The sequence below is a fragment of the Ursus maritimus genome, unplaced genomic scaffold (assembly GCF_017311325.1).
Source record: "Ursus maritimus isolate PB19 unplaced genomic scaffold, ASM1731132v1 scaffold_21, whole genome shotgun sequence".
Lineage (NCBI taxonomy): Eukaryota > Metazoa > Chordata > Mammalia > Carnivora > Ursidae > Ursus > Ursus maritimus.
The window spans coordinates 50,013,533-50,030,171 of NW_024424564.1; the positions used below are offsets into that span (position 1 = coordinate 50,013,533).

Consider the following 16,639-nt stretch of genomic DNA (forward strand, 5'->3'; position numbering starts at 1 on the left):
GTGGAGATGGCACTGTTTTTTCCTGGGTGGTACTTAAATTAATAGTAAACTTAAAATTGATGTCATCTTAGATTCAGTGAAATATCATTTATTTCATTCAACAAACTTCTGCTCTAATAATAGGCAGGCAGGTCAGCAAGTGAATTATGATTTCGTGTGGTAGAGGTAGCAGAAGGATTGGGCTTCAGTTGCAGGGCGGGGTGTACTATGAGGAGGATTTCAAGAAGGGCTTTCTGGAAAGTCTTGGCTTTGCGTGACAGGAGGGGTAGAGTTCGCCAGCCACGTGGAAGGGGCTGTGCCTTCCAGGCAGTGGGATGACTTTTGGGAAGCAGATTTCAGTAGTCCTAGAGCCAGCCGGCCAAGGGGAGGGTGATGGGAGCCAGGCAGTGAGGGGCATTCAGACAGTGGTGACGCCATCAGATTCTGGAGCGAGCAGATCCGCTCTGATGGCAGGTAGAAGGTGGGTGAGGGGAGGATTAAGGCTGGCATCAGGGAGTCCAGATAGGAGCAAATGCAGCTGGAGATGAGAGGGGCAGGAGAACAGGCGGGGAGAGCAGAAGCTGGGATTGACAGGGCTTGGGGGCCTATGGGACATGAAGAGGGTCAGGAAAGGAGTGGCGAGGATAGTTCCCCAGTATCTTGCTTGAGAGTCTGGGGGGGAATGGTGTTGCTGCCAACAGTGGTGAGGGAAACAGGCTGAGGAGCAGGTTTCCAGGGAGAAGGTGAGGAGTTTCGTTTGGGACGCTTGCTTGCCTGCAAGGCCTGGAGGGAAATGATGAGTGGCGGTGCACGTGCTGGATCCGCAGCCTGAGATGGGGACTTGGTCTTTGGCCACAGTGAGAATGAAAGCCGAGGTTGCTGATGAGAGGCCTTTGGAAGGGGACCCTTAAGGGACCCGGAAAACCACCACGTATCATGGGCAGGCCAAGGGCAGGAGTCAGGTGAAGACTGCCTGAGAGGTTTGGTGTTGGGGGAGCAAAATCAGAGGGCTCAACAAGGGAGGTTGCTGCAGGGATATCCGATGAAGGTCAGAAAGCAACAGTGGGATGTAACGGGAAGGTGTTGGAAATGCGCTGGTGAGGGAGCTTCAGCCCAGAAATGGGGCCATAGCAGGCCCCAGGCGTGGCATGAATGGGAGATGAGACCCGTGGGGCCAGCCATGGGGTTTTAACACCTGGACTCATGGTAGAGTTCCAGCAGAGGGTCCCTGTCTGTGGACCCTGCTTCGCTCTTCTCTGCCCTCTCAGTGTGCCCTTGGGGGATGGAACCAACTCCCTCCCAGCTGTCATGTTCTGGAGAATTCCAGCTGGGATAGTTCACATCACTCATTCCATCCACATTTGCTGAGCACTCTGCGGTCCTGGGTTTATTCAAGGCACTGAGAGGACGGGTGACTAAAACATGATCCCCTCATTGACCTCCACCCTCCCTCCCCTGAAGAGAGAAAGCCAGATGGTGTCTCCTGGGGGAGAGCGACACCTGATGCCTGTGCAGAACAAAGTGTAGGGGCTGGTAGAAAGATGGGGGAGGCAGGGTGGCCCCAGGGGAAGAATGCGGGGCTGCTGAGGTCAGGAGGCCTGGCTCAGCCACCGTCTGGACCTTTGACATGGGGCCACCCCTGAAGCGCAGGCTTCCTTAGCAGAGCTTGCTTGCCCTGGCCCCCTTCCAGCCCTGTAGTGAGGACCGAAGTGAGCAACAGTGTGAAAGCCTCACGGCCTTGATGGGCTCTCATGCCAGCACAAGGGCACTTCAGCCCCTGACTTCAGGGTCACAGCACATGACTGCAGCCCTCACATGGGAGCACGTAGGAAGCCTTCCTCGCCTTCCACCTGCTAACCCAAGATGTGTCCAACGTCAGTGCTGTTTCGTGTTACTTCCCCCTCAAAAAGGTGTGTGCTTAGATGCTGTGCGTTCTTTTACAATGAAAATAAATTCACATCAATTTTTTTTCTTGTTGTTTTTAAATTTTTATTACCTCTCTCCGTGTTTGGAGATGCAGGACGTTTCAGTAGAACGTGGTTGTGTTTTGGAAAGTGTCGCAGTGCCTACCTCTGAGTCCCGTACGACGACCTGCAATCTTAATTGTTCCCATTTCCACAGCCCGTGTGCCACATGTCAGGCACTTGACATGCATTTTCTCTTGTCCCCAACAACCTGTGAGGTAGAAAGGAACACACAGCTACTCGGTCACAGAGCCTCGCATCCCAGCCAGGACCATCTGATGACAGACTTCCAGTACTTTCTCAGTCCTTGTGCTCTTGTTCTAATTACACTGGAGAAAACAGAAAAAAGCTTGGTTTGGAGGAATCTGGCAACATCAGCGTCTGTTTCTGCCTGCCACAGGGAAGCTTCCTGCGGGATCTGCTTGTTCCGACGTACACATGGCTTTGTGCGCCGTGAACCTGGCCGAATGCGCAGAAGAGAAAATCCCGCCAAGCACGTTGGTCGAGATCCATCTGACTGCCGCCATGGGGCTCAAGACCCGGTGTGGGGGCAAGCTAGGCTTCCTGGCGGTGAGTACCCTGCTGCTCCCTTCTGCGGACTGGCACAAAGCACCCTTCCCTGGCCAGGAGCTAAGATGCAAAAACGGGTGTGGGCCCTGCCTTTGGGGGCCGACTACCCAGAGGGGTCAATAATTCAGTCAGTGGGTCATTTCACTGATACTGAGGCACTAAACAAAGCAGCCCAAGAAAAACAAAACCCCTCCTGACCTTACAAGCATAAGGAGGACATTTTGGTGCCTGGAGTAAGAAGATTGATTCAGTGATAACAGTGACCCGTATTCAAGGGGTTAAATATATGACTCTTCTGCTCTTCAGGTGGTCATAAAAATGTTGAGATTTTCTGCTCGTGTCTCCTGGTGTTTTTATTCACACAAAAGTAGCAATTGCATATCTTCTATTACTCTCAGTCCAGAAATGGAAAACAGTGCATGTCTTCGAGGAGCGCAGGTCAGACCCGGGGCCGGAATGGTTATTATCAGGCGCCTGCATTGTGCCCGGCATAGGGCCAGCCCTGGGAATTCATAGTCCCTGTTATCAACTAGTTCACAGCTTCTGCTGACCTCAGGCTTTCTCTTACTCCAGCAGAAAGAGACGTTTTATTCGGTGCTCGCTTTGCGTAGGCTGCTGAATACATCAGCTGTGTTCAGCACGGAGTGATCACATTTCTGTTTGTTGCCATATCTCAGTCGTGGCACTGATGAGCTGAATAGGAACGTGCCCTGTGGCGACACGGATGTTTCCTGAAGTGTGTCACCCTAGTCTAAGTGACAGAGGGCATGGGAAAGCCCAGTGTACTTTCTGTGTCCCAATGCTGTTTCAGTGGCCATAGGTAAGATGTTCATTCAGCAAATGTTACCGAGTCCCAGCTCGGACCAGGCATTCCCTGGAGTGGAGATGCAGTGGTATGAGGGCTATTTGCCCAGTCCTCAGGAAGCGCACAGTCTGGCAGGGAATCCAGATGAGGAACAGGCCTTAAGGACAGTGGGTGCGTACAAGGCTGGGGCTCATTCAGCTGCCCAGAGAACGCACTGCTCTTGACCCAGTCTTAGGGGAAGGCAAGGTGGCATTTCTGGGCAAGGCCAATCGAGGCTGAGAGCTCAGGAGGCATCGGGTAGGCTGCTTCCGTATCCCATTCGTTTGTCCTGGCGTTCTGGGCTGATGTCATCACACTTGTAACTTCTCTGCCCCTAAAAAGCGTTTTGAAGACGTTAATTTTATTGAAATACAATGCACCTGTAGAATAATGTGTGCATTTTAATTTACAGCTTGTTGCATTTTCACAAAGTGAACTCACCCATGTAACAACAACCGACCCAGATCAAGAAGTAGGACTTGCAGGGCACCTGGCTGGCTCAGTCGGTGGAGGATGCGACTGTTGATCTTGGGGTTGTGAGTTCGAGCCCCACGTTGGGTATAGAGATTACTTAAAAAGAAAATCTTTTAAAAAAGAAGAAGAGGTAGAACTCCCCATCACCCCCAGAAGCTTTTGCAGGCTTTCACTCACACTGCCACCTACAAAGATAACCATTATTCTGAATTCTGGCACCATAATTTAACCTGCCTCTTATTTGTTATTTCTGTAAACTTTTTACTGAAGTATAATTTGCGTGTAGAAAAGTACACAAATCATAAATACACAGTTCAGTGACTTCCCAGAGTGAATACAGTCACACAACCAGCAGACAGATCAAGAACAGAATGTGGCCAGGACCCCAGAAACATCCCTTGGACCTCCTTGCAGTCAGCAAACTCCCCCTACCGCAAGACCTCCAGCCAGGGAGACCGCCATCCTGATCACCTCAGATGGTTTGCCTCTGTTGGAAATTTATAGGAGAGTCACATAGTATGTACCGTGTGTGTCCGGCTGCTTTCATGCAGTGTGGTGTGTAAGATTCAGTTGTGTTGCTGCATATAGTTAGACTGTCCATTCTCGTTGCTTTGTAGTATTCCATTCTATGACTAGACCTAGAGATGGACTTCTGAGTTGTTTCCTGTTCTTGGTTACTATGAACAGTGCTGCTGTGAACGTCCCTGTTCATCTCGTGGTGAGCATATGATTGCATTTCTAGGGATGGTGTTGCTGGGTCAGCGGTTACGAGGATGTTCAGCTTTCGTAGACGGGGCCTAACAGTTTTCCAAAGCAGGTGTACCAGTTTCCACTCCACCAGCAGTGTAGGAAAGTTCCAGTTCCACATCCTTACCAAATACATGATCGCATCATTTCTGGCCCTTCTGCTAGTATCTCATAGTTTTCATTTGTATTTTCCAGGGAATTCACAATGTTGAGCACCTTTTCATTGGCCATTTGGATAATCTCTTTTATGAAAACCACATTCAAGTCTTAACACCTGTTTATTTGAGATGTCTGTCTTTTTCTTGATTGAAGGAGTTCTTTATTCTGGCTTTGATCCTTGTTGGATATGTGCTTTGCGTGTATCTCCCTCTGTGGCTTGCCCGGTCTCTCTCTTTCTCTCTCCCTTTTAAAGATTTTTTTTTTTTTAAGATTTATTTATTTGAGGGGCGCCTGGGTGGCACAGCGGTTGAGCGTCTGCCTTCAGCTCAGGGCATGATCCTGGCGTTGTGGGATCGAGCACACGTCAGGCTCCTCCGCTGTGAGCCTGCTTCTTCCTCTCCCACTCCCCCTGCTTGTGTTCCCTCTCTCGCTGGCTGTCTCTATCTCTGTCGAATAAATAAAATCTTTAAAAAAAAAAAAAAAAAGAATGGCTTACCTTTAAAAAAAAAAAAAAAAGATTTATTTATTTGAGAGACAGAGAGCACAAGCAGGGGGAGGGTTAGAGGGAGAGAGAGAAAATCTCAAGCTGAGGTCATGACCCGAGACGAAACCAAGAGTCAGACCCTCAACCAACAAAGCCACGCGGGGCCCCGCCTAGTCTCTCTCTTCACGGTGTCAGTCAGTGAGCACAAGTTCTCAATGTTCATGAAATCAGACGATGAGTCTTTTGCATTACAGTCAGTCACTTTCTGTCCTGTTCAGTGAATCTTTGCCCTATCTCAGTCGTGAAGACACTCTACTGTACTTTGATTCCCACACCCAAGTCCATATCCACCTGGAATTGATTTTCTGTGTGAGGTAGAGACGCGGGGTCTACTTTTTTTCCATATGGAAGTCTCCCTGCCCCCAGACTCTGGTATTAAAATGACCGTCCTTGCCCCACTGTACCAAGTGCCACTTTTTCATAAATCAGGTGCCCATGTATAACGAGTCTGCTTCTGGAGGTTCCAGTCTGTCCCATTACACCAACACCACACACCCCTAATGGCTGAGCCTTCTAATATGTCTTGCTATCTGCAAGTGTCAGCCCTCTAGCTTTAGTGACTCGTTTTTGCCCTTTACCTTCCCCTATAAATGTTAGGATCATCCTGTTGTCCTGAAAGCCCCACTGGGGTTTTGATTGTCCTTACTGCCAAGACGCAGCTACGCTTCAGAGGGACTCAGCCCACTTGAGGAGGGTGTATATGTGGCAGCCGAGGATCAGGAAGATGGTGCCCGTAAAACTGTCCCTGCCCTTGAGTCCCCGCCCCAAAACATCTGATGCGTCTAACAGGCAGTGAGCAGTCTGATGTGTATTTCCTCAGTTTCCTCCTTGCATGTACTAACATAGACACATTATAATCTATTTAATGTGATCCTGCCTGAAACCCTGTTCTGCCACTTACTTTTTTCCAACCGAACAATGATTCTTGGGCCTCTCTCTTTGCTGCCTCCTTACTCCACAGAGGTACCGGGTACTGCAGCACGTGCTGGGGGGCGTCCGGTTGCTTCCCGTATTTGCAGTTACGGTGCTGCGGGCAGTGTCACCTCGCGCTCTCCTCACCTACTTGTATAAGTCTCTCCTGAGGTGAAGTCTCTAGAAGTGGTGATGCTCACTCAGGGCATAAGTACCTGGAACACCACTGGTGTCGCCAAATTTGCATTTTCAGTAAGGTTGGGCAGAGGAGAGGAACTGATTTCTAGGAAAGTAACCGCCCCTTGCGTCTGGTGGCTTCTCTTGAGAGGAGCCAGGCTGAGAGGCCCAGACAGTGCTTTCCTAAAGAGGAAGAGGCTTTGAATTCAGTCCGAATATATTTAGCTAGCCAATGAGTCAGGCTTTGAGGGCAAGCAGAGGTCTGGCCTCTGTGAAAATGGTTTAGATCAGAGGTTCCCAGTCTTTCTCAGCTCATGGCACCCTTTGTGTCTCAGTAATTTTTTCATGGTTGCCCTGAGCTAACAGTTCTGCTTATTAATTAGGTACAGAGATCTTAATACACGTTATGTCTTAACAATTTAGTAGCCATTAAAGCAAAACACACAAAAATGAAAGAAGAAATAGTATTTTTTTTCTTGATAACTGTAATTGCTGACTTCCGGGGTACGAAAGAAGAAATAGTATTTTTTTTCTTGATAACTGTAATTGCTGACTTCCGGGGTACAGGTGCCTGTTGCGTGCCGTGTATCTTCTCAAACTTTGAAATCGGAGTAACACCACCAACTTCTGATTTTCAGACAGTGCTTGCTTTTTATTACAGTAGCCTCTAAAAACTCAACTTCGTGAAGATGTGACATCATCCAAAGGAAGGTCATGCAGTCTCACATCGAGACTTCAGACTACCACCATTTAGTAGTTTCCATGGTGTCTGACTCATGTTGGGCATGGCTGTATTTACCTCAGAAAGGTAAATATCTGGGAGCACCCCTGCAAGTTCCTTGCCCTGCTTCGGGGTGCCTTGGCACACAGTTTGAGAACCATGGAGTAAGCCTGGTGTGGGAGGACACAATGTGGAATTAGGAATGGCTAGGGACTGCAGGGTGGCTCTCGGATCTAAGCAGTTCGGAGTCTCCTGCCACGGCTGCTCCGTTTGGCAGTTAGCAGATAGATGAGTTAGAGGGGAGGGGGCTCCTAGGCCGCAGCTTGGGTGGGTTCTGGTGTCTGTAAAATTTAGGGAAATTGTCATAGGGTGATAATGCCAAGAAAATTAAAAGAGCAACAGAAGTTATTCTTTCAGTTTGCCTTCTAGAAATGATACTGTGGTTGATTGTACAGGATTTATATGTCTTATTAATTCAAACCACTAAACTCCAGCTCCCACGCACACACGCTGAGATGTCTTTGAATTAACTAAGGTTTTTCTTCAGAATTAAGCATTAAGATGTATTTTAACTTAATGATTTTCTAAATACTTCTTTGGGTTCCTCTTGCAAAACCACCTAACTAGTTTTTGCTTCTGCTTTTCTTGGTGATGTTCGGACCCTCGTGAGGGACCCGTTGTTTTCAGTGTCCCCTGGAGCAGCACTGTGCTCCCTTGCTGATCAGGCAACCGTGAGGAGGTTCTCTGACTTCACTGGCCCTGGGATTGCCGCCACCCTGCCCCCAACCTCTGTCCCATTCAGGCTCCTCCACTGCAGTTACAAGCTCGGACTCAGCAAGCACTTTGTTGAGGGTCAGGAGAAGGTCATGGGATTCCTCTGCGCTTGCTCTCCCGTATCCGGCTCAAATATGGCGGTCAGCAAAGAGGAGGGCAGGTCGTTAGTGCTGCTGGCCCCGTGATTGGAGACTTCGGGGAAGTGCGGTGATCGTGTCTCTGTAGCGCAGTTTGGCCAGGTCATTTGCTCCGATTCAGGCAGCACTCTGCAGATCCCCCCGCCATGAGAGTCCGTCATCTCAGTCCGTGTTCCCTGATGGCACTTTGGCAGTTCTATTTCTGACCCTGGCATTCAAGTCTTCTGAAGCTGTTACATTAGCTGATGGCTACTTAGAGCCCAGTAAAGGTCAGAACCATCAGACTGAACCAGACAAGGAGGCATTGCCCTCATTGTGGAGGCAAGGGCGAAAGTGTGAAGGTTGAAGTCTGCGAGCCTGTCCCAGCGGCCCCTCTGGGTTTCCTGAGCTCTGGGTCTCATGCCTGTCCCCCCTCCCATCCTTCTCGGCTCATCTCCTCATTCAGATCAGCCTGCATTGAGTGGGTTTATGGGTTGGAAATTACGGGTTTTAGAGTAAAAGTATCCTTAATAAATGGTGGAATTTCTGAAAACATGGATAGACAGCATGCCTGCAGTTCTTCTTCCTGGAGGCCTGGAGTGATGTCACCCCACAGGCAGTGGAGGGGCTTGGGAGACTAAGGCGCCGGCTTCAGATAGCCCAGCAAAGAGGCTCTCAAAGGCTGTGCTGGTCTTCCCTCATGGGCTGGTGTTCACATCAGGGGATCCCCTAGGGATGGCATGGCAGTCTCTTTGGGAGTAGATAAAGCCCTTGCAAGGCCAGCTTTCGGGGGGAAAGATATCAGCCATATACACGCATGCCTGCACGGGTCCTTGGACGAGCCTTGGAGCTACCCCGTCACTCCAGTGCTTTCCAGCGTGACAGTGATGTAAATAACATTACTAGCCGCTTGCTGTGTGCCTTTCCTATACTCTTAATACTCAGAGGTAAAAGAGATGAAAAATTAGTCAAAGCAGAACACTCTTATGCCTCAAACTATTCTAAAGGGTAAGTAATTAAAATGACAGATAAGGCAAAGTCCCAGGATCCCAGGGGCCGCCTGGCTTGGACACAGAGGCCCTCGCAGGGCTGAGGGTGGAAATGCAGCTGCGGAGCGAGGGTAACCTCTCCTCCACGAACCACCCCTCCCCACCTCTGCTGGTTCAATGCCCCAGGCCGACCAAGCAGGGCAGGGTGCAGCAGAGGCCCCACCCGTGCCCTGAAACCCTGTCCCCCGACCCCGCTGAAGGTGGTACCCAGTCACCAAGTCCCAGTCACCAAGTCCAGCTGGCTCCCCCAGAGCCACTTGTCCTGGTTTCAGTGGTGACGTTTACTTCCACGGATATGAGGGGCCCGGCCCTTCTGTCCATCTTCCCCAGCCTGCTTCCACCACATTAGTGCTTTCTGATGGCCAGCGTTCTGTCGCCCTGGAATTACCCCCGGTCCTTGTCCTTCCACAGAGCTACTTCCTCAGTAGAGCCCAGAGCCTGTGTGGCCCTGAGCGCAGCGCCGTCCCCGACTCACTGCGCTGGCTGTGCCACCCCCTGGGCCAGAAGTTTTTCATGGAGCGGAGCTGGTCGGTGAAGTCGGCTGCCAGGGAGAGTCTGTACTGTGCTCAGAGGAACCCAGGTGAGAATTTGGCAGCCACTGGAGATTGGAGAAAACCAGGAGAGCCCTCAGGACTTCAGGGGGACTGTACTCCAAACACACAGTTCACAGGTGGTCTCAGTCTTGTTCTTCCCAAAGCTCAGGGACGTCGCAAGCCTGGTTAGCCGCTAAGCCAGGTTTGCAGCTTGCCTCTCTCTGACATTCGGAGCCTGTGGCCCCTACCTCCGTCACACCATTCTCACCCTTGTTCTGGGTGCTTTGGAGACACAAAGGATGAGTGGAGTTGCTGTTCGCTGGCCCGGCCTCCTGGTCCCACTGGAAGGCAGACGTGTACGGAGTGGTTAGAGAACAATAGGCGACAGGCGGTCATCAAGTGCTGAGTGGTGGCGGGGACAGGGCTCCAGGCAGCAGAGGAGATGCTGGCTTGCTGTCCCTGGTGTTTGACAGTGATTGGAGGCGACTTACCCTGCTCTCAGACTTGAGCGGCCGGTGGCTTTCTGCTCGCTGTGTGCTCTCCCCTCTCTAAAGTGGGAGCCTGGGGAGAGCGAGGCGTGTTCTGCAGGTATGGCCTGGGCACGAGCTTCCACTATCCTTTTTTCAAAAATAATAACTTATGGCTCAATATAAGAATGGTGCACCACACCAAAAAAGAAAGGATAAAAGTGAAAGCCATCCTAAATCTCAGCTCCATCCCCACGGTCTGCTTTGTCTACGCTGCAGACAGCCTTTCTCATCTCGTGCAGGCTCTGTTTCTAGGCCTTGTTGCCCAGAATGTGTTCCTAAGTGTCCTGCTTCCCCGTCCTTGTCAGATGGCGGCCCCCACGTCTGCACATGGGACGGGAGGGAAGAGGCCGCTGCCGCCCTGCTTCGGGTCTGCCAATTGGGAACTTGGCCGTGACAGCTGTTGCAAGCATTACAAGGCCACTTGTTTACTCAGCACAGCCAGGCCATCACTAGCCACAAAGACTTGGAAAACAGGAGCAGGTCTTCCATGTCATGTCATGGCAGCGGCCAGCACTTTATTCTCCTCCTCTGACTCTGTCCGCCTTCCCATTTTCTGTTCACTGATAAGGCTTGCAGCCCCAACCTTGAAGTACTGAGTACTGTGCCAGGAGACACAGCACCGCTCCCACATACCTCCCCCAACCTTCCAGCTATCGAACAGGGTGCTTCTGGGCTTTGGTGGGGAAGGGGGTTGAATTCCTATTTAGAGAGGAGAACTGTTTCTTGGGTTCCTCTCCCCGCCCTCTGTTTTCTCTGCAAAAACAAAATAGGCTCATGAGAAGACCATCTGACCCTTTTGGCCTTTCCCTTCTTCTTCAGCTGACCCCATTGCCCAGGTCCACCAGGCCTTCTGCAAGAACCTGTTGGAGCGAGCTGTGGAGTCACTGGTGAAGCCTCAGGCCAAGAAGAAAGCTGGAGACCAGGACGAAGAGAGCTGGTAATGTCCCCAGGATGGGCCCCTGCCTCCGGCATCTGCGAGGCCCTCATGCCTGGCAGGAAACAAGCCCTAGTGTGGGGTCTACGGGGAAATCGAATGATTCCTTGGTATTTGTTTCTCAAACCTGGCAGCCCCATGGGAGTCCCGTGGGAGCTCTGACCTGACCTCTTCACCCTTTATTCCCAGACCGAGTGTGCCGCTTTTCGCCTTTCTCCTTTTCCCCATCCCTTCACCAAGTGGAGATAGTTCTTGGACAGATCAGGGATTTGACTACGTTGCTTTGCTTTTGGGGTGGGGAGGGGACAAGGCCTGTTGAGGGCGTAGGAATGGAATGTGGAGGGCTGAGCAGAAGGCAGACATCTGGGGGACCCAGACCTTTATACAGTGTGCAAGCAATTTCTTATTCTTACGGAGCAATGGAGCACAGTCTTTCCTCCTCAGAGTAAGACCTGCGGGGCAGACAGGTGCCAGAGTCACTGTCCTACAAAGCCTAGGTCCCGACTGGAGTGCACCTGAGCAGGGAAGGGAGGCCAGTTCTACTCCATGACGTCAGCAGACTGGTGGGAGGAGAGGACATTTGAACTAGGCCTTGAGGGGAGTAGTCAGGTTTTATTGGACGGGGGATGAAAGAGAAAAGCTGGAGCATCAGGAGCAGCCCAGGGACACATGAAGAAGGAAGGCCTGTGGAGCCTGGGAATGGCGTTGGGGGCCGGGCTCAGGTGTGCCTGGCGTGATGCCGGGGAAGGGACCAAAATGGCCATTGGGTCTTGGAACTGGAGCATCGAAACCAGGCATGAAGGGGTCCTTCTGTACATTCTGATAAACAGTGGGACCATTTCTTTTCTTTCTAGTGAATTCTCTAATGCTCTGGAGTACCTGAAATTACTTAATTCTTTTGTGGACTCTGTGGGGATTGTGACCCCACCCTTCTCCAGCAGCTCCGTGCTCAAGTCAGCCCTTGGTAAGCATCCTGCAGGGTGGCTCTGCAGGCCTCACGTTGCTTAATTCACTCCTTCACAGCCCGTTTGTCCCGGGGGTTCCGAGGCAGTTACGAGTGTGCACTTGAGAAACTTCTCTGGATCTGAGGCGTGTATCTGGGGCCCGCACGTAGTCCCAGCCTGTAGGTACCCCCTGCTGAGTGGCAATCTGGGGATAGGAAATCATGATTCTCCTAAAAGTAGGACGATGAGCAGTGAATATCTTTCCTGGGCCCTGGCCGAGTGGGGCAGGAACCTTCCCAAACACCCAGACTGAGCAGCATGTGGTCTAGACACTGGGGGCTCGTGGCAGCTCGCTCTTCAATGCACAGTGGCCCCAAGGCTGCTTTTGGGTCTGACACTCTCTGCCGAAGAGACTTTTTCATCCGGGTATCTGTACTGCTCTGCAGCTACCCATTGGTTGAGCCAGTGCAACCTGCTGACTGAATTGGCACCAGGACATTCTTCGCTTCTGTCCCCAGACTGCTGTCAGTATGACAGCATAGCAGCTGTTTCTGAGACTGCTGGGAGAGGGGGCTGTCAGGCTCTCTTCTGGCCATTCTCCCCAGGGAGGAAAAGATTCCAGAAAAGCAGCCACCCCATCATGACCCCTGACCCTGTGGACTGTCTTGAGAAAAGCATAAGCTCTTCCACCTTTTATCTTATACTTCCGCCTGTCACCCCGCCCCCACCCCTTGCATGGCGAGACCACTGGTACCGTCGTTCCGCAGCTCAGAAAACCGAGCCTCTGAGAGGGAAAGACTAAAGATTCTGACAAGAGCCTCTTATTGCAAACACTTGGGAAGCCCCATTTTTCATGACTGTTGGAGATTCAGGTTGTTCCCAGGGTTTTACTTAAAAATTACACTACAGGGGCACGTGGGTGGCACAGTCGGTTGAACACCCAACTCTTGATTTCGGCTCAGGTCATGATTTCAGGGTGGTGAGATCGCTCAGTGGGTGTCTGCTTGAGATTCTCTCCCTCCCTCTGCCCCTCCTCCCTGCTCACGCATGTGCGCACTCTCTTTCTCTCAAATAAATCTTTTTTTTTTAATTACACTACAGTGAACATCTTTGTTACACATTGTTTTTCTCTATTTGGGCCGTTTTTTTTGCGATAGGTTGCCCTGGGGGATTACCAGATTAATAGGAGTGAGCATCTTTAAGGATCTGGATACGGGTTGCCAAACACTTGCCAAAAGATAGCGCTGGCTCATGTCCCCCAGAATTGTATGAGGGGGCAACCCAAAGGTCCCCCGCCCATCGGCAGAAAGTAACAATGGCTTGTGCACAGGGACCTGGGTGCAGGCAGCCCGGCTGAGCACCATCGGTCTGCAGGTGCTAGAGGCATGTTTGGTACTGTTCCCTTCTAGGTCCAGATGTCATCTGTCGGTGGTGGACGTCCGCCATCACTGTGGCCATCAGCTGGCTCCAAGGAGACGACGCGGCTGTACGCGCTCATTTTACTGAAGTAGAGCGTGTTCCCAAAGCCCTGGAAGTGACAGAGTGCGTAAGCCCCCTTGACCACTTACTTGCTTCTCTCTGGGGGAATCCCAAAGACCAGGCGTGCCAGGCTCACTTCTCTATGTTAGCAGGAGCGAGCAGGTCTGAGGGTCATTGGGGTGAAAGGTCAGGCAGCCTGGGGACTACCTGATAGATGGAGAGAGAAAGTGAGAGGGAGGAAGAGGGCGGGACGGAGAAACCGAGCTTGGCAAGCACCCCGTCTGTGTGTGTTGTCCCAGCAGCTGTGAGTGCTAATTCCGGGGCCACCTCTCCCATCCTCCGCGGAGCCACAGGCTAGAGGGAGAACAGTGTGGCTGCTGGCATCTTCGGAAGCTCCTGGTGAAGCCAGGCAGTGTGGTGACGGCTCTGGCCAGCTCAGGGCTTGGAAGGGCCCAAGGAGCCTTGTCTCATGTGCCGTCATTGTATCCAGTTTCCTTCCAGCCGCCTTTTAGCCCCGCGTCAGCCCTGTCACTAAGAAGGCCTTGGGCCTGTAGCACGAGGCATGACCAGAGAGCTTTTGACCTTCCTCTTGGAGGCGTTTGGCCCATAGTGGTGCTCCACCCTGCCTGCTGACCCTCTGGCTGTTTCTGAGTGTCCCTAACATCTTCTGCAACTCCAGAGAAGTAGTAAAATGCCCCAAGACAGAAAAGCCCCACCGGGTCCAGTCCTCAGAGCCAGGGCTGGAACATTTCCTGTCCAGCAGGCTATGAACCAGGAGAGCAGGAAGGAGCTGAGAAAAATAGGTCTAGGCAGGTTCTCTGAGGTAGGTCTGACACCCCAATTTCATTTAAGTAACCCATTTTTTAAGCACCCTGACCAGTCAGCACCCACCTCGCACTCCACCCCGTGTGTATTGTGTCCCAGCCAGTGTGCCTGAGGACATGACGGGTCTATCGTCCAGAGTCCCCTCACGTAAGCAGCAGAGCCCTGACATCTGCTCAGTCCCTCGGCAGACATTCCTCCCCCTGAATTCAGTCCCTCTGGGGTTCCTTTGCTCTTTAGGGGTAATGATGCTGTGGGACCCCTCTCCCATCTCCAGCCTCCCCAGCCTCTCCCTGATCTGCTCTATGAAAAGAAGCTACGTTCCTCTAGAGAATTGAACAGCCAGTGTCTGAGGGAATGGCCCCTCCGAGAGCAGGTGCACATAGTGGAATTAGTACTTTATGCCACCAGAGGGGGCAGCAAGTGGCTTTGTGGCCACTTTACAGATGAAGAAACTGAGGCACAGATTGTTTGACTGTCAGGTGGCTCTTTAGTGGCAGTCCTGGTGGTCGAGCCTGGGTCTCTGATCCTTTCCTCTCCATCACATGCCCTGTTCCTAGGCCTCCCACACCCCTTCCTGGTTCCATCATTTATCGAGTGGATGCTTAACTGAGGGCCCTCTTGGTGCCAGCTGCGTTCTAGGCTCTGAGAGGCAGCAGTGAACAAAAGAGCAAGTTCTGGCCACGAGCAGCTCGATGGTGGCCGGACCTGCACAGGCACTTCTGTGGGCAGCTGGTGCGATTGCCTTCACCAGGCCAGTTGTGGCTTCTGTGAAGCAGCCAGTGCATCTCTTCACTGGGAGGGGCTCTGGGCCAGAGGGAGGGAGGCCCATCAACCACACGTCGGTGTCAGGGGGACCAGAGGTGGGTACAAAGGGCCTGACCCAGTGGGCAGCCAGAGGAGGCTGATAGGGGGCAGGACAGGAGAAGGCAGCCCCCTGGGGGCACAGCGGACGGACTAAGTCTCAGGAGACAAGTTGGTGAGAAAGGGCACTCCCCTGCATCCACGACAGCTAAGGCACAGAAGTGGGAAAGGAGCAGGAGGGGCGCTCTGGGGGCCTACGTCCTGGAGTTATCAGAAGCAGATGGGGGACGGGGGCCTGGCTCGGCTGAGAAGGGCCTGTCCTCCCTCTCTCCCTTGTTTCCTCCCCTCCAGCCACGCTGGCCCCGGGATATTGTCCCATGCATCAGAGACTCAGGGCCTTTGCACCTGTTGCTCCTCTGCCTGGAATCCTCCCTAGAAAGCCACACAGCTCACGCCTCTGTTTCCTCAGGTCTCTGCTAAAATGTCACTTTTCCAGAGAGGACATCCTTGACCACCATCCCTCATAAGATGCCACCTTCTTCCTCTGCTTGGCTTTCCTTCATGGCGCCTACCCTGCCTGGCATTACCTCTTCGGTGTTCAGTGCATGTACTCTCTGACTCCTGACTAGAAAGTGAGCGCCCACAGGCAGGGGTTGGGTTGTTTGCTGTGCATCGCCAGGCCTGGGGCTCGGCCAACATTCCTTGAATGAAGGAGGTGCTGTGGGGGTGGGGAGCCCCACCCTCATTCAGAGCTGGCATTTCAGATCTGGAGCCATTGTGGCAGCATTTGAGTGGACAGATCCACGTGTCACCAGCTCAGGCTACTCATGCTACCCAGGTGACATTCGCTGACCTCCTGCCTCTCCCCTCCCTCTCCCTGCCCAGGAGCCCCCTGGTGAAGGCCGTCTTCCACACCTGCAGAGCCATGCACACCTCACTGTCTGGGAAGGCGGATGGGCAGCAGAGTTCCTTCTGCCACTGTGAGAGGGCCAGCGGCCACCTCTGGAGCAGCCTCAACGTTAGCGGGGCCACCTGCGACCTCACCCTCAACCACGTGAGTGGGGGCTTGCCCGGCCCCTCAGGGTGGTGCTCAGCTGTGTGGGGAAGAACACTCAGACCCACCTGGAGCTTACCCAGCCAGCGGGGCTGTCCAAAAGACAAACCAGACCAGCAGTTCCTCTCCCCCAAACATCGCCGCTTGGCCCAGTTGGGGTCCCTTTGAGACCTTCGGGCAAGCATGTTTCCACCTGGACTTTTGCTGGGTTCCCTGAGTCCCGGATCCTGCTGGCCAGGCCTCTGCATTTGCTCCAGGCAGCTGGCCCACCTCCCCCAGGCCGCCGCAAGGCCAGCTTTCGAACAGGCGCCCGCCCGCTCACGCGCACACCCGGGGCTGCCCGCCTGCCCTGGGCGCCTCCGCGGCCAGACGCACACCTCCTCGCGGGCGGCTGTGGTGCATTGTAGTTGCATTGCACGTTCTGGCCGTACCCGTGCAATGTTTCCACAGTGCATCCCAGACGCCTGCCTGGCCCTCGAGACACTTCCCCCCCCCCCCCCCCCCCCCCC

The 16,639-nt window shown here is 52.7% G+C and overlaps 1 protein-coding gene across 1 annotated transcript in view; it reads left to right on the plus strand.

The window, feature by feature from the left end:
• Window positions 1-16,639, plus strand: part of SREBF2 (sterol regulatory element binding transcription factor 2) — a 57,407-nt gene that overhangs the window by 35,009 nt on the left and 5,759 nt on the right. Inside the window, exons 11-16 of the mRNA XM_040637607.1 lie at window positions 2,344-2,513; window positions 9,442-9,610; window positions 10,913-11,030; window positions 11,882-11,991; window positions 13,381-13,513; window positions 15,962-16,130. Coding sequence (XP_040493541.1) covers window positions 2,344-2,513; window positions 9,442-9,610; window positions 10,913-11,030; window positions 11,882-11,991; window positions 13,381-13,513; window positions 15,962-16,130 — 869 coding nt within the window. The remainder of the gene's footprint in view (window positions 1-2,343; window positions 2,514-9,441; window positions 9,611-10,912; window positions 11,031-11,881; window positions 11,992-13,380; window positions 13,514-15,961; window positions 16,131-16,639) is intronic.